The sequence below is a fragment of the Anolis carolinensis genome, chromosome 1, assembly GCF_035594765.1.
Source record: "Anolis carolinensis isolate JA03-04 chromosome 1, rAnoCar3.1.pri, whole genome shotgun sequence".
Lineage (NCBI taxonomy): Eukaryota > Metazoa > Chordata > Lepidosauria > Squamata > Dactyloidae > Anolis > Anolis carolinensis.
This window is the reverse complement of record NC_085841.1, coordinates 235531338-235550386: the sequence shown is the minus strand read 5'-3', so window position 1 is coordinate 235550386 and position 19049 is coordinate 235531338. Positions and strand designations below refer to the sequence as shown.

At 44.4% G+C, this 19049-nt stretch overlaps 1 protein-coding gene and 1 long non-coding RNA gene across 2 annotated transcripts; both read left to right on the top strand.

Moving 5' to 3' along the window:
* Window positions 1-8498: 8498 nt before the first annotated feature.
* LOC134295276 (uncharacterized) lies at window positions 8499-13504 on the top strand. The gene is made up of 3 exons (XR_010001800.1): window positions 8499-8706; window positions 11215-11322; window positions 13275-13504. It is a non-coding gene; the product is annotated as an uncharacterized LOC134295276 (long non-coding RNA).
* A 385-nt stretch (window positions 13505-13889) lies between these two features.
* Window positions 13890-18179, top strand: LOC100564496 (lectin). The gene is made up of 4 exons (XM_016994303.2): window positions 13890-14111; window positions 15100-15214; window positions 16350-16422; window positions 17981-18179. Exons 1-4 carry the CDS (start codon window positions 13905-13907, stop codon window positions 18006-18008), a joined length of 423 nt encoding a protein of 140 aa, XP_016849792.2. The 5' UTR covers window positions 13890-13904; the 3' UTR covers window positions 18009-18179.
* The last annotated feature ends 870 nt before the right edge of the window (window positions 18180-19049 follow it).

Sequence of the window (19049 nt, the reverse complement as noted above, 5' to 3'; positions counted from 1 at the left end):
ATAGTTTGGCACTATTTTAATCACCATGACTCAAAGCTATGGAATCTTGGGAACTGCAGTTTTCCAGGGTCTTAAGCCTTCTCTGCCAAAGAATGCTAGTGCCTCACCAAAACTCCCAGCAGCAATAGAGCACTGCTGACCAGAAAGTAGCAAGTTCAAGCCCAAGTCAGACTGAGCACCCAACTGTCCATCTAAACAGTTTGAAAACAACTGAGCTGTAAGTAGAGAATTAGGCATCACTTAAAAAGCGGGAAGGTATTTTACGACACCATAAAAAATGCTAGTAATCAAAGAACAAGGAGGAAATACTACTATCAAAAAGGGCTCAGCGTCATAGTGGATGAATTGGATGATGCGACATCAACCCCCTGTGGCCGGAATCGTGCATAACCTCCAGGTGCCGAAGTTGGAAGATACTGAAATACAGTAGAGTCTCATTTATCCAACATAAACGGGCCAGCAGAATGTTGGATAAGCGAAAATGTTGGATAATAACAAGGGATTAAGGAAAAGCCTATTAAATGTCAAATTGCGTTAAGATTTTACAAATTAAGCACCAAAATATTATGTTTTACAAAAAGTCTGCCACTTGTTTGGGAGCCTGGCTGCACTTGTGTTTTTGTTGGGCATGTTGGCCCACTGCACGTTACTGCATAGAGCAGGGGTCCCCAAACTAAGGCCCGAGGGCCACATGTGGCCCATTGAAGCCATTTATCTGTCCCCCGCAGCAGCAGCTCCCTCCTCTGCCGTGGAAGTTGCGTGCTGCCGTGGAAGTTTTCTGAAAGTTCAACGTTTCAAAGTTTGAAATATTTTTAAAATAGCCATTCAAAAAAAAGGGAAACCCATGAGCTCCCCTTTTGGGTGTCTGTGTTTCCAATTATGCAGCATTAGAATTCAAATCCTGGGGATTGGGAAAGTATGTCTTCGGTCTTGAACCATCCCAGCTCAGGCTTCCTGTTTCTTGCGGGAGCCTCTGGCCCATTCTCCCTCCCATAGGAGCTGGTGGAGAAAGAAAGGCTCATGCCAGTGTTGACATATCTTTGGGGGTTCCAAGCAGAATTCCTGGGACCAGTCATGGCTCAGCGGTTAAGGCTCCCACCTTTGACGTAAAAGAGTCCCTCAACACTCTGGTTCGAGTCCCGCCAGAGGAGAAAAACTAGCCTGAGTCTCTTATTTCCAAACAATAAAGCAGTGGTTCTCAACCTGTGGGTCCCCAGGTGTTTTGGTCTTCAACTCCCAGAAATCCCAGCCAGTTTACCAGCTGTTAGTATTTCTGGGAGTTGAAGGCCAAAACATCTGGGGACCCACGGATTGAGAACTACTGCTCTAGTATATTAAGGATCGTTCTCACAGGAGGATTAGACTGACAGTATAGGGAATCTATGGCATAGGTGCCTGTACAGTTGCAAAGCATGTACCCAAAAATCAGCCATGTATAGGAGCTTTCCTTTTGTAAATGAAAAATCACTGGAACAAAAACACCAAAAACTACAAGTCCCAACTAATCAGGGTGTTTTTTGTTGCGGCAGGGGCTATAAATTAGGACAAACAAGAGTTTCTTTCAATAGGGAGACACTGAAATTCATCCAGGTCAGGAAATACCCCATGATACAAGAAGTGAACATTTTGTCTGATTTAATTTAATTTTTCCAGCTTGTATTTGTGTTGAACAGATGTTGTTCTACAGCTAAAAACACTCTTGTGGACATGGGTTTTTTTTAATATATCACAATACTTTCCCATTAGATTTGGAAAACACACAATTCAAACATTGCCAGTGTTTTTATCTCAGTGGAATTTAGTTAGTTGGTTTACACATATTACTGAATGCCACAACCAGATGATTAAAATCATCTGGATGTAAGCACCAATCCACTCCAACATAATTTACCAATTCACTTGATCCAACCGCTCTCTGTTAAACACAATCTATTATGGAGTGGTAACTTGTGGCTTTCCAGATGTTGTTGGGCGACACTTGCATTTAGCCTTAGCCAGCAAAGCCCATAATGGTGGAAGTTGCAGTTGCTTCAGTAGGCAACTTGCACAAGTAAATTTATGTGGAAATGCAACTGGACACAGTCTGGATTGCTGTGAGTTTTTCGGGCTGGCACACAGAAGACTGGGTGACTTCGAAGATGTTGAACACAGTCTATTGGGCTAAGGTTCCAAGATGTGATTGAACCATATTATCCTTATGACCCATCTTATAGCCACAAGCTTGTTCTGTCTGTGGCTGTCTATTTGGAATGGGGTTGCCGTAGAGTCTCATGTTAACCCTGGAGGAAAAAGCCCCATATTTGTTTGCATTCCTATCCTCACCAATGACATGCTTCGGAGCCCAGCACAAGAAACCCCTTTCCCCAAATTCTCTTGTCATCTCGCTCACACAGGAGTTTACAGGTGCAATATAGACTTTCTGAAGTTCTAGGAACATTTAGCTAAGAGAAATCTCATTTGAACACAACTGAGAAAACTTGTGCATATCGGTTTTCTAATCTGTCCATCAGCTTGACCTCTTTTCTTCTTCCCTAAACAGTATGTACCGTGACTCTTAGGACCCAAGCAACGTTGACACAGAATCCCTGGGATGAAAATATAGTGCAGAGATAACTTTATTCCTGTCCTATAGGTTGCTTTGAAATGTCTGATCTTTGCCTGACAACTTTACCTTGTGCTTTTCTGTGATCATTTCTGAAGAGGTGGTGAGATTGTGAAATTCATTTCAATTATTGTTTTTTTCAAATATCGGAATTCAGAGCCAGATAATCTCCTGCATTAGTTAAAGTTATCTCAACCATAGCTAAAATGCATGAATATTAAACTCCTTGAGAAAATTTCAAAAATCAATCTCTCTCAATAAAGGACATTCTTCTTTTTCTTCTTTTTTACTGGAATACCTCATTTGTGACAAACTTGCTGAAATAGGTAGAGTGGCTATTGAACATAACGCTCTCTGAGGTGAGAAGCAAGACTGGGGAAAGCTACTAAATTGTTTGGTTGCAGATTTGTTAGGTGCATATGTTCAGAAATCTTAGTGAATGAATCAAAACTTTATTATAAGCCCAAGGCCCAATTGGCTCAGTGGTAAAAGGTGCACAACTGGAAACAGATTAATAAACTGATAAAACTAGTTAATTGCAGGAGGACGTACAGTACAAGATGCACATGAACAAGGGCAAGAACACTGCGAATAGCTAATGACAAATTTCAGCCTAAATCGAATACAGGACGTTCTTATCCTTGTTACGTAAGAGAGAAACCTGGCAACAGACAAGGTCACGGGGAGGGGGGAGGAATTGTCTCCTACCCTGTTTCTCCTAAAATAAGACATCTCCTGAAAATAAGACCTAGTAGAGGTTTTGCTGACTTGCTAAATTCAAGGCCTCCCCCAAAAGTAAGACCTAGCAAAGTTTTTATTTGGAAGCATGCCCGCCAAACAGAACATCAGAGGATGCAGGATTGGTAAATGTACATACCATAGTGTTGTACATGGAAATAATGGTAGCACGAAATTCTTGATAGGATTCACAGTTTGTCTGGTTATACTGATTTGTGATGACAACTACTGTACAGTATATAATAAATGTTCATTTTTTTGTTCATCAATGAATGTGAATTCTTCTTAATGGAAATAAGACCTAGCGCGACAACCATCCAGGAATTAATCCTGGATGAGCGTACACACCTGGGGTGCATAATGGAGACCTGGTTGGATGAAGCTGGGGGCATTAATCTCTCCCAGCTTTCCTTCCAGGTCACTCCGTGCAGCACCAACCAAGATCCAGAGGGCGGGGAGGCGGAGTCACAGTGGTCTATAGAAATTCCATCTGCCTGATCAGGTGCCCCATCCCGCAGTCAACCACATTTGAATGTGTCCACCTGAGGGTAGGTGACCAGGTCAGAATAGGGATTCTGCTAGTGTACTGACCACCTCGCTGCACTATAGTCTCCCTACCTGAGCTAGCAGGGGTGATCTCAGGCCTGGTGGTGGATTCCCAATGGCTCATAGTGCTGGGGGACTTCAACATCCACGCTGAGACCAACCTTTCTGGAGCAGCTCAGGACTTCATGGCCACCATGGCAACCATGGGGCTGTCCCAACAGGTATCTGGTCTGGCCCACAGAGCTGGACAGACATTGGATTTGGTTTTCTGCCAGGGATGGGAGGAATGTGGCACTGTGGAGGAACTGACCATCACTCCATTGCCATGGACCGGGCATCTGATCAGGTTTAGGCTTACTGCACCCCCTAACCTCTGCAAGGGTGGAGGACCAATTAGAATGGTCCACCCCAGGAGCCTTATGGATCTGGACGGATTCCTGATGGCTATTGGGGAGTTTCCCGCCACCTCGGTTGGTGATCCTATCGATGCTCTGTTTTCTCTCTGGAATAGGAAGATGACTAGGGCAGTAGACACAATTGCTCCGGAATGTTCCCCTCTCAAATAGCCAAGCTAAACCATCTCCTTGGTTCAATGAGGAGCTGGTAGCAATGAAGCGAAAGAACAGGAGACTAGAGTGCATGTGGCGTTTAAAGCAAAGCGAGTCAAACTGAACACAGCTGTTTGTCTCCCTGAGGACATATACCGCAGCAATAGATGCCGCAAAGAAATCTTTCTTTGCGGCTAATATTGCGTCTGCAAAGAACCGTCCAGCGGAGCTGTTTCAAGTTGTCAGAGGTTTGTTAAATCCCGCCTCCCAAGACGGAATCCCTGACAACTCGACAGCTCTCTGTGAAGCATTTGCTCGGTCCTTTGTGGACAAAGTTGCTTTGATCCGTTCTGGTTTGACACCATATTAACGGCAGTCTCCGAGGATGTAACAGGAGCACCTGCTTGTCCGGTTTTAATGGATTCTTTTTCATTGGAGAGGTGAGGGCTACCACATGCATCCTAAACCCCTGCCCATCCTGGCTGGTGATAGAAGCCAGAGGGGGTTTGGCCGAGTAATGGTGATGGTGAATGCCTCCCTCCGGGAAGGTAAATTTCCAGGGAGCCTAAAAATGGCTGTGATCAAACTGCTGTTGAAGAAGCCATCACTGGACCCCACTCAATTGGATAACTATCGGCCTTTTTCCAATCTCCCCTTTTTGGGCAAGGTCGTGGAACATGTGGTGGCCGCAGAACTTCGGGCATTCTTAGTAGACACTGATTTTCTAGATCTGGCATAGTCTGGCTTTAGGCCGGGACATGGTACTGAGACAGCCTTGGTCGCCTTAGTAGATGATCTAAGGTGGAAACTGGACAAGGGGAGTGTGTCCCTGCTGGTTCTGCTGGACCTTTCAGCAGTCTTCAATACCATTGACCACGGTATCTTTCTGGGATGCCTTGCAGGTATGGAGCTTGGAGGTACTGCTTTGCAGTGACTCCGGTCCTTCCTGGAGGGCCATTCCCAGATGGTGTCACTGGGGGACACCTGCCCGTCCTCACAACCATTGTATTATGGGGTCCCACAGGGGTCAGTATAGTCCCCCATGCTGTTTAACATCTACATGAAGCCGCTGGGAGGGATCATCCAGAGTTTCGGGTGCGGTGTCATCTGTACGTAGATGATATCCAGCTCTGTCACTCCTTTCCACCTGTCACTAAGGAGGCTGTTCAGGTCCTGAACCAGTGCTTGGCCGCTGTGTCGGACTAGATGAGGGCGAACAAATTGAAATTGAATCCAGATAAGACAGAGGTCCTCGTGGTCAGTCGTAAGGCCGAACAGGGCATAGGATTACAGCCTGTGTTAGATGGGGTCACACTCCCCCTGAAGATGCAGGTTCGCAGCTTGGGAGTTCTCCTAGAACCCCAGGTCTCGGTGGTGGCTAGGGGAGCATTCGCACAATTAAAACTTGTGCACCAGCTGCGCCCATACCTTGGGAAGTCTGACTTGGCCAAGGTGGTCCACGCTCTGGTTACATCCCGAATAGATTACTGCAACGCGCTCTACGTGGGGCAGCCTTTGAAGACTGTTCAGAAGCTTCAATTGGTCCAACAGGCGGAAGCCAGGTTGGTCACCGGAGCGGCATACAGGGAGCACAAAACCCCTCTGTTACGCCAGCTCCACTGGCTGCCAGTCTGCTACCGAGCACAATTCAAAGTTCTGGCTTTAGCATACAAAGCTCTAAACAGTTCTGGCCCAGCTTACCTGTCTGAACATATCTCCCTTATGAACCACCTCGTAGATTAAGATCATCTGGGGAGGTCCTGCTCTCGGTCCCACCTGCTTCGCAGGCATGGCTGGTGGGGATGAGAGACTGGGCCTTCTTTGTGGTGGCCCCTCGGCAGTGGAACTCCCTCCCCAGAAATGTAAGAACTTCTGTAAGATCACAGAAGTTCTTAAGATAATTTGCTTCAAGGAGAGGCCCAGCATAGTGTATACTCTGTGTGCTTGCGGAACAAGAAATATATGAGTAAGAGTGCAGCACACAGAAGGCAATGTCCCACACTCTTTGTTTAATAGATTTAAGTGCCATGTCAAAGCCCAGATGAGATAAGAGGGATGAAGAAAGGTGATAGAAGATTTTTTTAGAGTTGAGCTTGAACTGGTTGCTAGTGTAATCATCCTGGGCTAGAAGGTGAATCAGACCTGAGCCCAGCCTGAAAATACTGATCTTAAGCCAATATTTAAGGGCCCACCACCAAGTTCTTGTTGACAGGGGGTTTTCCCTGGATTCTAGCAGCAAGACACAGAATGGCACACATCTGGGGAACTGGAAGAGGGCCCTCAAGAACTGTGATTGCTGTTAAGCCACCAATCCAGATGCTGGATGCATACAGCAACTGGGTAGCTGTCTTGGTGTTAAAAACTTTAACGTATGCTGCCAAGATAAATGCTGCAGTTCAGTCCAAAAGGATTACTGATCTTAATCTGGTTCCTGGTTCTGACTTTAGTCTAGCTGTCAGCCAACTACGTGTGTCATCTGACCACTTGACTCTTAACTTATATGGGCTCCCTGTGACAACTTTTGGTGCATGGGTTTGAGTCAGGGGAACATTATGTCCAGAAACAAGTACAACAAGAATTAGAGGCTGGTGAGCACTATCTGCTCCAGTGCCAATGCTAAAATGCTGAACTAGCATTTCTAGAGACAGGGCCGGCCCCACCATAAAGGCCATTGACGCCGCCGCCTCGGGCGCAGGTCCCGGGGGGCGCCGTCAGGCTGGGAGGGAGGCGGGGCACCGCTCTGACGGTGCCCCGCCGCCCGACTAGTGCGCCCTGGCCTTGTGGCTCCCTCTTTCGCCGCCCGGGGAGGGGAGGAGGGATCGCCTCCTTCCCTCCCCGGGCGGCGAAGCCTGGTTCTTTCGCCGCCCGGGGAGGGGAGGAGGCGATCCCCCCTTCCCTCCCCGGGCGGCGAAGCCTGGTTCTTTCGCCGCCCGGGGAGGGGAGGAGGCGATCCCCCCTTCCCTCCCCGGGCGGCGAAGCCTGCTTCTTTCGCCGCCCGGGGAGGGGAGGAGGCGATCCCCCCTTCCCTCCCCGGGCGGCGAAGCCTGCTTCTTTCGCCGCCCGGGGAGGGGAGGAGGCGATCCCCCCTCCCCTCCCCGGGCGGCGAAGCCTGGTTCTTTCGCCGCCCGGGGAGGGGAGGAGGCGATCCCTCCTCCCCTCCCCGGGCGGCGAAGCCTCCCTCTTTCCAACCCTGGCCACGCCTCCCATGCTGCGTGGGAGGCGGGGCCAGGGCGAATAGCATGGGAGGCGGGGCCAACCCTGGCCCCGCCTTCCACCCAGCGTGCCCTGGCCCCGCCTCCCACGCAGCGCGGGAGGCGGGGCCAGGGCACGCTGGTTGGGAGGCGGGGCCAGGGCGCAGGAGGCGGGGCCGGCGGGGGGCGCTTTTCAGCGCCCCCGCTTAATATTTAAATTTATCTCCGACCGGCCCTGTCTAGAGACCAAGGCACAGTCCACTGTACTGGAACCAAACAGGTTTAAAAATGTGAGTTCGCTCCAGCTATCCTCGATGACCGACACATTTAGAATCAGAAGGTCCAATTTAAACTGAAGTTGGACCAGGCAAAAACCAGCAAAATTTTCTGGTCTTTTGATTTTCTGAGGGGGAATGGCCTGTTGTCCTTTACGTCTCTTAATTCTGGATATTTGTTTTCCAACTCAATATTATTGGGACTGATCCTTGCATTAAGATCACCTAATATGTATATACCGTATGCGAATTGTACAAAGACTTGAGGATTCTGGATGAATGGATTTTAACCTTGGACATTCCTAAAATTTTATATAATGTGACTTTATTTTGTAATGGTATCTGTTTTATGTGAACTGTTGTTTTATAGATTGTTTTATATGAATTGTTTTTACATTGTTTTTAGGCATTGAATTTTTGCCTATTTACTGTAAGCCGCTTTGAGTCTCCTCAGCTGCAATAAATCACTCTGACCAAGAGGTCATGAGTTCGAGGCCAGCCCATGTCAAAAATAAAATATAGCCCCTGCTCGTTGCTGACCTATGTAACCCGAAAGATAGTTGCATCTATCAAGAAGGAAATTTAGGTACCACTTATATGTGGGAAGGCTTATTTACGACACCATAAAAATCATCCCGCCGCTGTTGGAATGAGGAAGTGCCGTTGCAGTGGATGATGAGGCAGCTGCTCCCCCTGTGTCCGGAATCAAGCATACCCTCAGGAAGCTGGAAGCTGGAGAAGGTTTAAAGGGACAGTCTTTATGTGAGATTTGCTGCTGCAGATCTGGTGCACACGTGTGCTGACAGGTATCAGTGCATATTTTAGACGTTTAATTTAAATTTATATATAAAGTAAAATGAACTTTAAGCGGAGTTGTGGCTGCTGGTTCATCTGCCAGTCTTGCTTTTTGCTGGAGTTGCAGAAGTTCAGGGAGAAGGGAAAGAAAATCATTCATATCATTCTGGTGCCCTTAGATAACTATAAATCATTGTGGTGGCGGTCGCGGGGGTGGGGGTGCTGTGTTTAACAAGAAAAGTACAAAGGTAGATTCCACTCATTTAATTCAGTAAGGGGAGAGGGAAGGAGTAGCAGGACAAGTTGTTGTGCTTTCAAGTAGGCCCAGGCGAAAAAGCAGGTGCTGCAACCTCCCCTAGCTTGTTTGTTTTTCATTAACAACTTATGTCGCACTGACCACACTCTAAAGTTGCTTTGCCATAGATATCCAGGTTTTCATATATGAAATTTGAGTGTATGGGGCAGAATGATTTCATGATAAAACTCATGCCTGGAAGCGATATCTGGACAAGATCTGCCACAGCTGCACATCTGAGCCTTCCCATTCAATTGGTGATGTAACAAAATAGAAATGACCGGGCTATAACTATGTAGGGTGATCCTTGCTGGAATCTCAATTCTGTAGGACACTTTTAGTGGACAATGTAGTCTCAAATCTCATTGCAATATGATAAGATATATATCCACCTGGACCGAGTATTGTGTGCTTGCAAAGCAACCCAAACACTGACACTGTCCCAAACTGGAGGGGGCCCTTTTGTCACGCTGACTGCTAGCCTCCCTCCACCCATGCCTTGACCTTCTGTTAGTTTTGCAGTAATTTATTCGAGTACCACATTTAGTAAAGGTAAAGGTCTTCCCATGATAATAAGTCTAGTTGTGTCGGACTCTGGAGGTTGGTAAAAGGTAAAGGTAAAGGTTTCCCCTGACGTTAAGTCTAGTCATGTCTGACTCTGGGGGTTGGTGCTCATCTCCATTTCTAAGCCGAAGAGCCGGCGTTGTCCGTAGACACCTCCAAGGTCATGTGGCCGGCATGACTGCATGGAGTGCCGTTACCTTCCCGCCGGAGCGGTACCTATTGATCTATTCACATTGGCATGTTTTCGAACTGCTAGGTTGGCAGAAGCTGGAGCTAACAGCGGTCGCTCACGCCGCTCCCGGGGTTTGAACCTGGGACCTCTCGGTCTGCAAGTTCAGCAGCTCAGTGCTTTAACACACTTTGCCACCGGGGCTCCATGACACCTCCAAGATCATGTGGCCGGTGTGACTGCATGGGGCACCGTTACCTTCCCGCTGGAGCGGTACCTACTCACATTTACATGCATTCCCCGAATTCAAACTGCTGACCTTTCAGTCAGCAAGTTCAGAAGCTTAGTGGTTTAATCTGCTGCGCCACTGGGGGACATTTACCCTGCAGGAAACTATGCACTCAGATCACAACAACTCTAACTAGAGAAAAACTTTAGAATAGTATGCTTGTAAGGCAGTGGATGAGGATTACTGCAAGAACCACATAACCCTGTTCAGCCAATTGCTGAATGTTTTTACTTAGCTAAGAAGACTGAGCTACAAGTGGTCATTCTTGTAATCTCAGAAGTTACTAGCTATCAAATTGAACTCACAACCTCAACCTATGATTATGGCTTAGGCACACTGGAGATAAAGGCTGTTAGGTCTGTAATGCTAGTCCTTTCACTAACAATTGACCATTGACAAAGGAAGATTACCTTCTACACCAGTGCTTTCAACTTGGAATCTTGAATCTCTGGATTGGCTTTTGACTACAGTCTAGATCAGTGGTTCTCAACCAGTGGGTCCCAGGTGTTTTGGCCTACAACTCCCAGAAATTCCAGCCAGTTTACAAGCTCTTAGGATTTCTGGGAATTGAAGGCCAAAACATCTGGGGACCCACAGGTTGAGAACCACCGGATAAGAGAGAAGGCAAACTCTCACCCATCCCAGCAGGATCAAGCAAAAGCAAACTGCTACAGTCTTTTCTTCTGTTCTTCATCATTTACAGCATTTGCCCTCTTGACCACACTCTGATGCTTCTTGGCCACCGATATTCCAGTCTGCATCTGTGAAATGTTGAAGAGGTGAAATTCATGGGGTCATCATAAATCAACAGGCAACTTTTTGATACACACAGCCATACATTACACACAGTGTCAGTGACAGGACACCTGGCTATTGCTCTTTGTTCACTTTCCTCTGTGTCCTGTTGGCTTTGCATCTCCTCAAACTCAGCCCCACTAAAAATATAATCCTGTTCCCTCAGCATTTCAGGACAGTGACAGATGAATGATAAATGAATATAAATAGGCAACCATTAAGCAACAAGGAAGGGAAGCTTATATCAATCCTAGTGCTAGAATGTTCTGCACCTTAAGGTCTACTATGTTCATGCCTATTTTTTTTAGAAACTCAATAAGGAAGAGCAATCTGTGTGAAATAGTAGAATCCCTCTAGTGTACATTCATCTCCTTCAAATACGGCTGTCCATCTTCATTCCTCCCCAGTCTCAACCAGAAAACAGATTCATTTGAGGCTTCCTCACTTCTTTGTTGCGTCTCCAGAAATGGTGTCCTGGGCATTTCTTTGTGTCTTTCTTCTGACCTTCATTCATGGTGAGTTCAAAGTGGCTCAGTTCTGAACGGGGAGAAAAAGAGCTTAAAGGCATCTCATAAATTAACAGATGAGTGAATGTATCTGGTTTACAACATATGGAGGAGCCACTGGAATGGGAAATCAGAGTATGGTAGGAACGTGCTGCTGATAAATAATTTATAATATATTTCTTCTCCCAATAAATGACCTTATAGTTAAGTTACCTTATGATTGTAACTGAGGGTATATCTACACACTGTAGCATTAATGCAGTTTGACATTGCTATGGCTCAATGCCAGGGAATCCTGGGAGATGTGATTTGATGAGACGTCGGCACTATTTGGGAGGGAAGGCTAAAGACCTAGTAAACTTAATGGCAATTGAGCCACTGTGGTTAAAGTGTGAAAACTGCATTAATTTTACAGTGCCTATGTACCCTTAGTAATTGATAACATCAATCCTTTTCTGGTGTAACAGTACACGTAATAACTGTAAAGTTTCACTTATCCAACACTCGCTTATCCAACGTTCTGGATTATCCAAAGCATTTTGTAGTCAATGTTTTCAATACATCATGATATTTTGGTGCTAAATTCATAAATACAGTAATTACTACATAGCATCACTGCGTATTGAACTACTTTTTCTGTCAAATTTGTTGTATAACATGATGTTTTGGTGCTTAATTTGTAAAATCATAACCTAATCTGATGTTTAATTGGCTTCTCCTTAATCCCTCCTTATTATCCAACATATTCACTTATCCAACGTTCCGCCGGCCCGTTTATGTTGGATAAGTGAGACACTAGCGTAGTTTCATATTTTAAAAGGTGTGAACTCCCTAAATAGGCAGAGATAACATTCTTACTTCAAGTACTCATGTTACCCTCAGGATGATAATGTGACTTAACATTTATGACTATAGTTACTTTTGAGTAATGAAAAAGTAAAGTGTTTTTTAACATAAAAGTGTAACAGTGACCATTTTTACAGTAACTAATTACTTTTTATAGAAACCTTTTGAGATCTGAGAGAAATGCAGAAACAAATTAGGGACAAAAGAAGAGAACATTAGTAACTGTGAAGAGAGCGGTTAGATACCTGTCTATTAAGAAATGAGATTGACACAATTCAATGGTGAAATCAACTTCCTAGGAAATAACCTTGGTAGAGGCAGAGCCCCCGATGGCACAATGAGTTAAACCCTTGGCAAGCAGGACTGCTGATTTGAAGGTTGGGTTGCTGACCTGAAGGCTTCCAATTCGAATCCAGGGAGAGTATGGATGAGCTTCCTCTGTCAGCTCCAGCTCTCCATGCGGGGACATGAGAGAAGCCTTCGACAAGGATGGTAAAACATGAAAATATCCAGGCATCCCCTGGGCAACATCCTTGCAGATGGCCAATTCTCTCACAACAGAAGTGACTTGCAGTTTCTCAAGTCCCTCCTGACACAAAAAACAAGAACAAAACCTTGGTATTGCAGACTTAAAAACTTCCTAAAATTTCTTCTTGATCATTGAGCTGTCTGTGTGCAGATGGCTAACCCATTCTATAGTTATTCTGATATACCTCGGTAGGTTGCCAGGTTAAATGGCAGTTCATACCTGGAGTTGGACAACTCTTGCTTTTGTATGTTGGAGTTTTCCAAGGAAGGAAGAACCTCTAAAGAGATAGATTTTCAATACTGAAGGTAATGCACTGAATTAAGCTATTAAGAAATACTAGAGACTAGGAGCTTGTCCCAGCCATAAAGGGGCAATTGGAGGAAGTGATTCACGGGTTTAGCATCATTTCAAAGAAGTAACGGGGTAGTATTCTTTTATTACCCTATTAGTCCCTGGAACTCCTTGTAAATGGGTGTGTAGGGAACAGGACATATACAAGCAATGCAGGTGTGATACACAGAATTGCCACGCTATCTAATACCGGTGTTTCTTCTTGACCTCTTGATCCATTTTCTTTCTTCAATAGGTATCTCTTCCCAAACGTGCCTTTGTGCCAGTGGCTTTTGTGAGCCTGGCTGGGTGCAGTATATGGACGCCTGTTATAAAAATGAGAAGGCACCAAAGAACTGGAAAGATGCTGAGGCAAGTGAGGGATTTCAAGGGGGGAATGAGAAATAGAGCACCCACATTTTCAACAAGGGAGCATGCAACTTGCTTGCAAAAACATTATCACTGGTGACCGGTTTGTCTTTGGGCACATTTCAAAGAACTGGTCATGACCTATAAAGCCCTATGTGGCTTAGGTCCAGACTATCTGAAAGACCATGTCTTCCTAGACCAGCATTCCAGAACCTTAAGATCTAGAGGAGAGGGCTTCCTCTTGGTCCCACCACCTTCAAAGCCCTACTATGTTCACCCTGATGGGCCAACACAAAGATAAATACATACGCAACTAGCCTGCTCTCTTTTATACTTGAAAAATCTATCCTGGGACTAGTTATCTTTGATGTACAAACAAGTGGCACCCAGTGCCTCTCAGTTGTATCTAGTGTTGGGCCTGGTTTTATAGTAATAAAATAAGTCCTCTTTTTTTCTAATATGTATCATTGCCAAACTGTATAATGCTGAAAAATCTAGTTACCATGATTATGGTGAAATGGACACTGGGCTCTTGGGGATAAACACCAAGGTCAGTTTCTCTGTGAATTCTCCCCAGATGTCTTGTCAGAAGTATGGCATAAATGCCCACCTCGCCTCCATTCACAGTACAGAAGAAAATGACTTCATTTTTCACCTGATGGGAATGCCACTGAATTACACCCAAGGAAAGGCTTACTGGATAGGTGCCCATGACACTTTCAAGGTATACGTATACCAAAGCAATTACCAGAATGACCAAAGCTTAAACTTTAAAAATAGTATTCAAAGTTTTATGGTATTCATATTCCATCTCTGTCTTACGAGGTTCACAAGACCTTGTCAAGTAAATGAGGTTTTGTCCTCTTATCTATGATTGGGAAGTAAATATTCAGTCCAGATTTTCATGTGAATTAATTTGCAGTAATAGTGAACGAGAACTGTTACTTGTCCAAAATAGTTAATAAGCAAGACACCTATGAAATGTGTACTTTGCCCGATTCTCCAGCCAAAAATTTATAGAATAAAATGTACATTAGGAGAAACATTGTACAAAATACTTGTCTTACTGATATTGAATCTAGACCACAATAATGTGAGGATTCTTCTTGGCAAGATCCTTTTTTATTGGGGGGGGGGGGGAGTAGTCGTGTTCGATAACATTACTCAAAAAACATTGCAAAAGGGGAAACTGCTTTCAAAACTTCCTTCTTTGGGATCAACAGTAGTTTCCGTACATTTCAACTGATACCAGCTGAGGCTTTGCATGTGTTTTCAGGAGTCAGATATGTCTTGCCAAATTCATTGTGACTTACTGCTGAGTTTTCAATGAAATAGTCACATTACTCTGCACTGCAGTTGAACAATAGACTTTATATATATGGCAAGCCATGCTAAAATAAAATCCACTAAGTTTTAAAATGGTTGCTAAAGTCTGTTTTTCTTCCTCCATTCATCCTTTTTTACTTTCAATATATGTTTCATTGTAACCTTAGGTACAGATGGTAATTTTCCTTTCTAATAGTGAATTGTTTGTGAAAGGATGAGCATTACCATTGGTTAACCTTGGGCAAGTCACACTCCCTCATCCTCAGAGGAAGGGAAGGGCAGACCACCCTCTGAACAAATTCTGCCAAGATTACCCATGACAGGGCTTGAAGGTCACAAATAAGAACTTGAAGACACACAACAACACATTTCGGATCTTTCCTCAGGAGGGAAACTTTGTGTGGACGGATGGTTCCAGATTTGATTTCCAGACATTTCCTCCTAATCAGCCTAATGGACTGTCTGGAGAAAACTACCTGGGATCCTGGCAGTTGGTAAATGGTAAGGAATTGGGCTATACCTTTTAATAAACTCCTCTGATATCAATGTGCTGCATGGTTTGAGCAGGGAAAGCAACATAAATGAGAAGTAAACTACCTATGAGATGATATAGGCAACTATGTGGAAAGAAAACATGGGAGAATATGGAATTCCTTTCATTTCCATCCCAAAGCAGCATTCTTATTCTTAATGCTGGATGTTGGGGACACTGAAAAGGCCTTGGTAACCAATCACAGATCTTTCATCCTCTCTATGAAGATGATGGTATGTCATGATATGGTCATGTGGAAGACTGTGGCTCAAACCCAAGGTTGGCTCAAGCACTTCTGGTGCCTAAGGTGAAAATACACTTCATCACATGGGGGTCACAGCCCCTCCACTTCATGTTACTCATGTGTGGATTGATGCAACCAACTTGCTAACCTCCCTGCCCCATTGTGACATGTTAGAATGGGGCAACCACTCATCTCCAGCCATGAGAGATGGCAGAGGGAGCTTACTCTTCACATTGTAAAAAGGGGGAGGCAAAACTGAGGGTAACCCAGAAGAAGAAGCAGCTGAGATGGAAGTACAGTAGGGTCTCATTTATCCAACATAAATGGGCCGGCAGAACGTTGGATAAGCAAAAATGTTGGATAATAAGGAGGGATTAAGGAAAAGCCTATTAAACATCGAATTACGTTATGATTTTATAAATTAAGCACCAAAACATTTACAACAAATCAACAGAAAAAGCAGTTCAATACATGGTAATGTTATGTAGTAATTACTGTATTTACGAATTTAGCACCAAAACATCGCAATGTATTGAAAACATTGAATACAAAAACACTGACTACTAAAAGTCAGACTGCGTTGGATAATCCAGAATGTTGGATAAGTGAATGTTGGATAAGCGAGAGTCTACTATAGCTGCATATTTTGTGGCCACATCTACAAGTTAGCTTTACATGGAACCGGCCATTTCAGTGCTGGCTGCTTCCTAGGGCAGCGCTTCCAAGCTGTCATTGTGTATATCTAAGTTCCACCCAACTAACCGAGTAACTAAATTGTATTCCAATACATTTGGAAGAGACTCTGTGGTCTTTATTAATTCCAAACAACTATCAATTAGCACTTTCTCTATCTTTTTCAGGACATGTCACCTGGAATGACTATGTTGCCTCATGGAAATTCCCATCCGTTTGCAAGTACAACTTGAGAAATGGGTAGGAACAGGATTTGCTCCCTTCAGAACTATACGCCACACCTCTGTTAACAAATCCTCTGACAAAGAAGCTTTTTAAAAAAACAAGTGATTTTACCTTCATCTAGCACACTCCCTTTCCTCCTCGTCCTCTGATCTGCTAGCTTTTTTAGCAGCATCAGCACTAGGGCAATGATGCAGAATCACAGGTTTTGCATGTTGGGTTGCAGCTGCATGTATTCCATAAACAAAGCAATAAGTTTCCCTTCCAAGAGTCTTGGATTCTTGTAGCCAATCCTACTGTAGCTGTTTGAGCCTGCCTGCAACCAATAAGTTAAACAGGAGCTATTTCCAGAATCCCTTACTGAACGTGCATGAACAGCAAAATGGAGAGGAAAAGAGGAGAGCAGATACGACTGCCTCACCAGCTCCCCCAAGTATGTTAAAAAAGCATAGTTTTGGCCCTCAAAATGGAAATCATAAAAATGGAGGCTGTTGGAGAAACTTCAATCCGGGATGCATTTTGAATGCCATCGACTGATTTCTAGAAGGTTTGAAATGTGCTGTTTACTTATCAAAATCTTTCTTGGCCTGGTCATTTCATTCCATGTGTGCATAATGATAGCTTTGGATTTAGACGCTTGCTGAAACATATTGAACTGCTCTTTTTTTGTGGTATAGGAACCCAGGCCTATTCTTTCCATGTTATTTCTGCCTCCAGTATGAAATGTTAACTGAGGCGCTTCCAGATAGCGCCAAAATGCCAGTTTTAAAAATGGGGTTAAAAAATCTTAGGACCTGACAGCAAGTCTACACACAGACCTGTCAGTCCTGGGAAATGCCCCCCCCCCCCCCCATCCTCACATCTTGCTTTGAAGCGGATCAGGATGGAGCGTAGATGGGGACATCCTTTGGAAGATTTTGTTTAAAAATTCCCTCTGAGATGCACTGTACATATCTTAATGTACACACAAGCAGATGTCTTACTTTCTTTCCTCACCCAACTCTAAATTCAAGGCCTGTTTAATATTATAAATATCAAAAGAAAGGAATGATTTTAGAAAGTTCTAATTGATTTCCACTTGAGCTTCCCTTGAGCCACCTGTGTGTCTGTGGCTGCATTTTTTCCACAGATGTTTAGTATTTTAAAACAAACATGTGCACTTGAGCAGTCCACACAAGGGGAAGGGAAGGAAAGCACATGTTTTGCATGACTGCAGAGGTATACAGTCATGCAAAGCTGCACATCTTTGGAGCAAAATTGGGTTTTAAGCGCATCTTTTTAACCCGTGCTTTTCAGCTGTTAACCCAATTTCGCCCACATTTTGGCTAAAAGCCACCACTCCCCTTTCATCCTGGTTACTTCTGGGTTTTTAGCCATGTGTAGAAGGACCCTGAGGCCCCATCTACACTGTCATATAATGCAGTTTCATATTGCAGTTTAACTGCATTAAATTGCACTATATGAGTCTATACTTCTACCTTTGATAAAATATGAATACTTATGTAAATGACTTTGCTATACTACAGTATTTTCAATCTGATCTATAGCTGTCTCTCTCTTCTTCTTCCCTTAACAGTATGTGTTGTGCCTCCCACGCTGGATAAGGAGTCTCTGAGATGGAAATATGGGGCAGAGATAACTTCACACCTGCTCCGTTGATTGGTTTGAAATCTTTCTCTGACAGTCACATTGGCTTGTGCTTCTCTGTGGATCATTTCTGAAAGCATGACAAGATTGTGATTAATGAAAATTAAATTCCCCTTCCTTGACTGCTAGTAAGCTTTATCTAGTCAAGGTCTAGATCTATAAGAATAGTAAAAGTATGTATGTGTATGTATGTATGTGGCTGGGGCTCCCACTTCCACAAACAACTATGACCCTACCACTGAGGATCCACCAAAGGCCCTCCTTTCATTGACATTGCAGGTTATAGACAGCACTGTGAATATGTACAAGAACTGTCAACCTGTACCATTGTTCTCCACAAACACAACACTACTCACCACCCAAGAGAATGCCATCTATATATATAAAAATGTAATGATTTATAGGAGTTGTAGTTCACCTACATCCAGAGAGCACTGTGAACCCTAACAATGATAGATCTGGACGAAACTTGGAACACATATCCGATATGCCCAAATTTGAATACTGGTAGGTTTTGGGAGGAAATTGACCTTGACATTTGGAAGTTGTGGGTACTGGGATTTATAGTTCACCTGCAAGCAAAGAGCATTTTGAACCCCACCAACAATAGACATGGATCTAATTTGGCACACAGATCCCCCATGACCAACAAAAAGTGCTAGATGGCTTTGGGGGGAATTCACCTTGATTTGGGTGAGTTGTAGTTCACCTACATCCAGAGAAACTGTGACTTCACACGGACTTGGCACACAGAACCCCCATGACCTGGAGTAGTTTTGGGGAGATTGACCTTGATTTCTGGAAGTTGTGGTTCACCTACATTGGGAGATACTGTGACCCCCACTGACAACAGACCAGTACCACACTGGGCACACAGAACCTCCATGACCAACTGGACCTACTGGAGAGGTTTGAGGGAAGTAACCCACCATATGGGAATCATAGTTCATCCTGCAGCCAAAGAGCACAATGAAACCCATTGATGATGCACCTGGAGC

What these genes read in the sequence shown, in the direction of transcription:
- LOC100564496 (XM_016994303.2), top strand. Translation starts at nt 13,905, where the DNA reads ATGGACACTGGGCTCTTGGGGATAAACACCAAGGTCAGTTTCTCTGTG. An exon ending in GTGCCCATGACACTTTCAAG is followed by an intron (nt 14,112 to 15,099) that starts GTATACGTATAC and finishes ATCTTTCCTCAG; the next exon opens with GAGGGAAACTTTGTGTGGAC. An exon ending in AAGTACAACTTGAGAAATGG is followed by an intron (nt 16,423 to 17,980) that starts GTAGGAACAGGA and finishes TTCCCTTAACAG; the next exon opens with TATGTGTTGTGCCTCCCACG.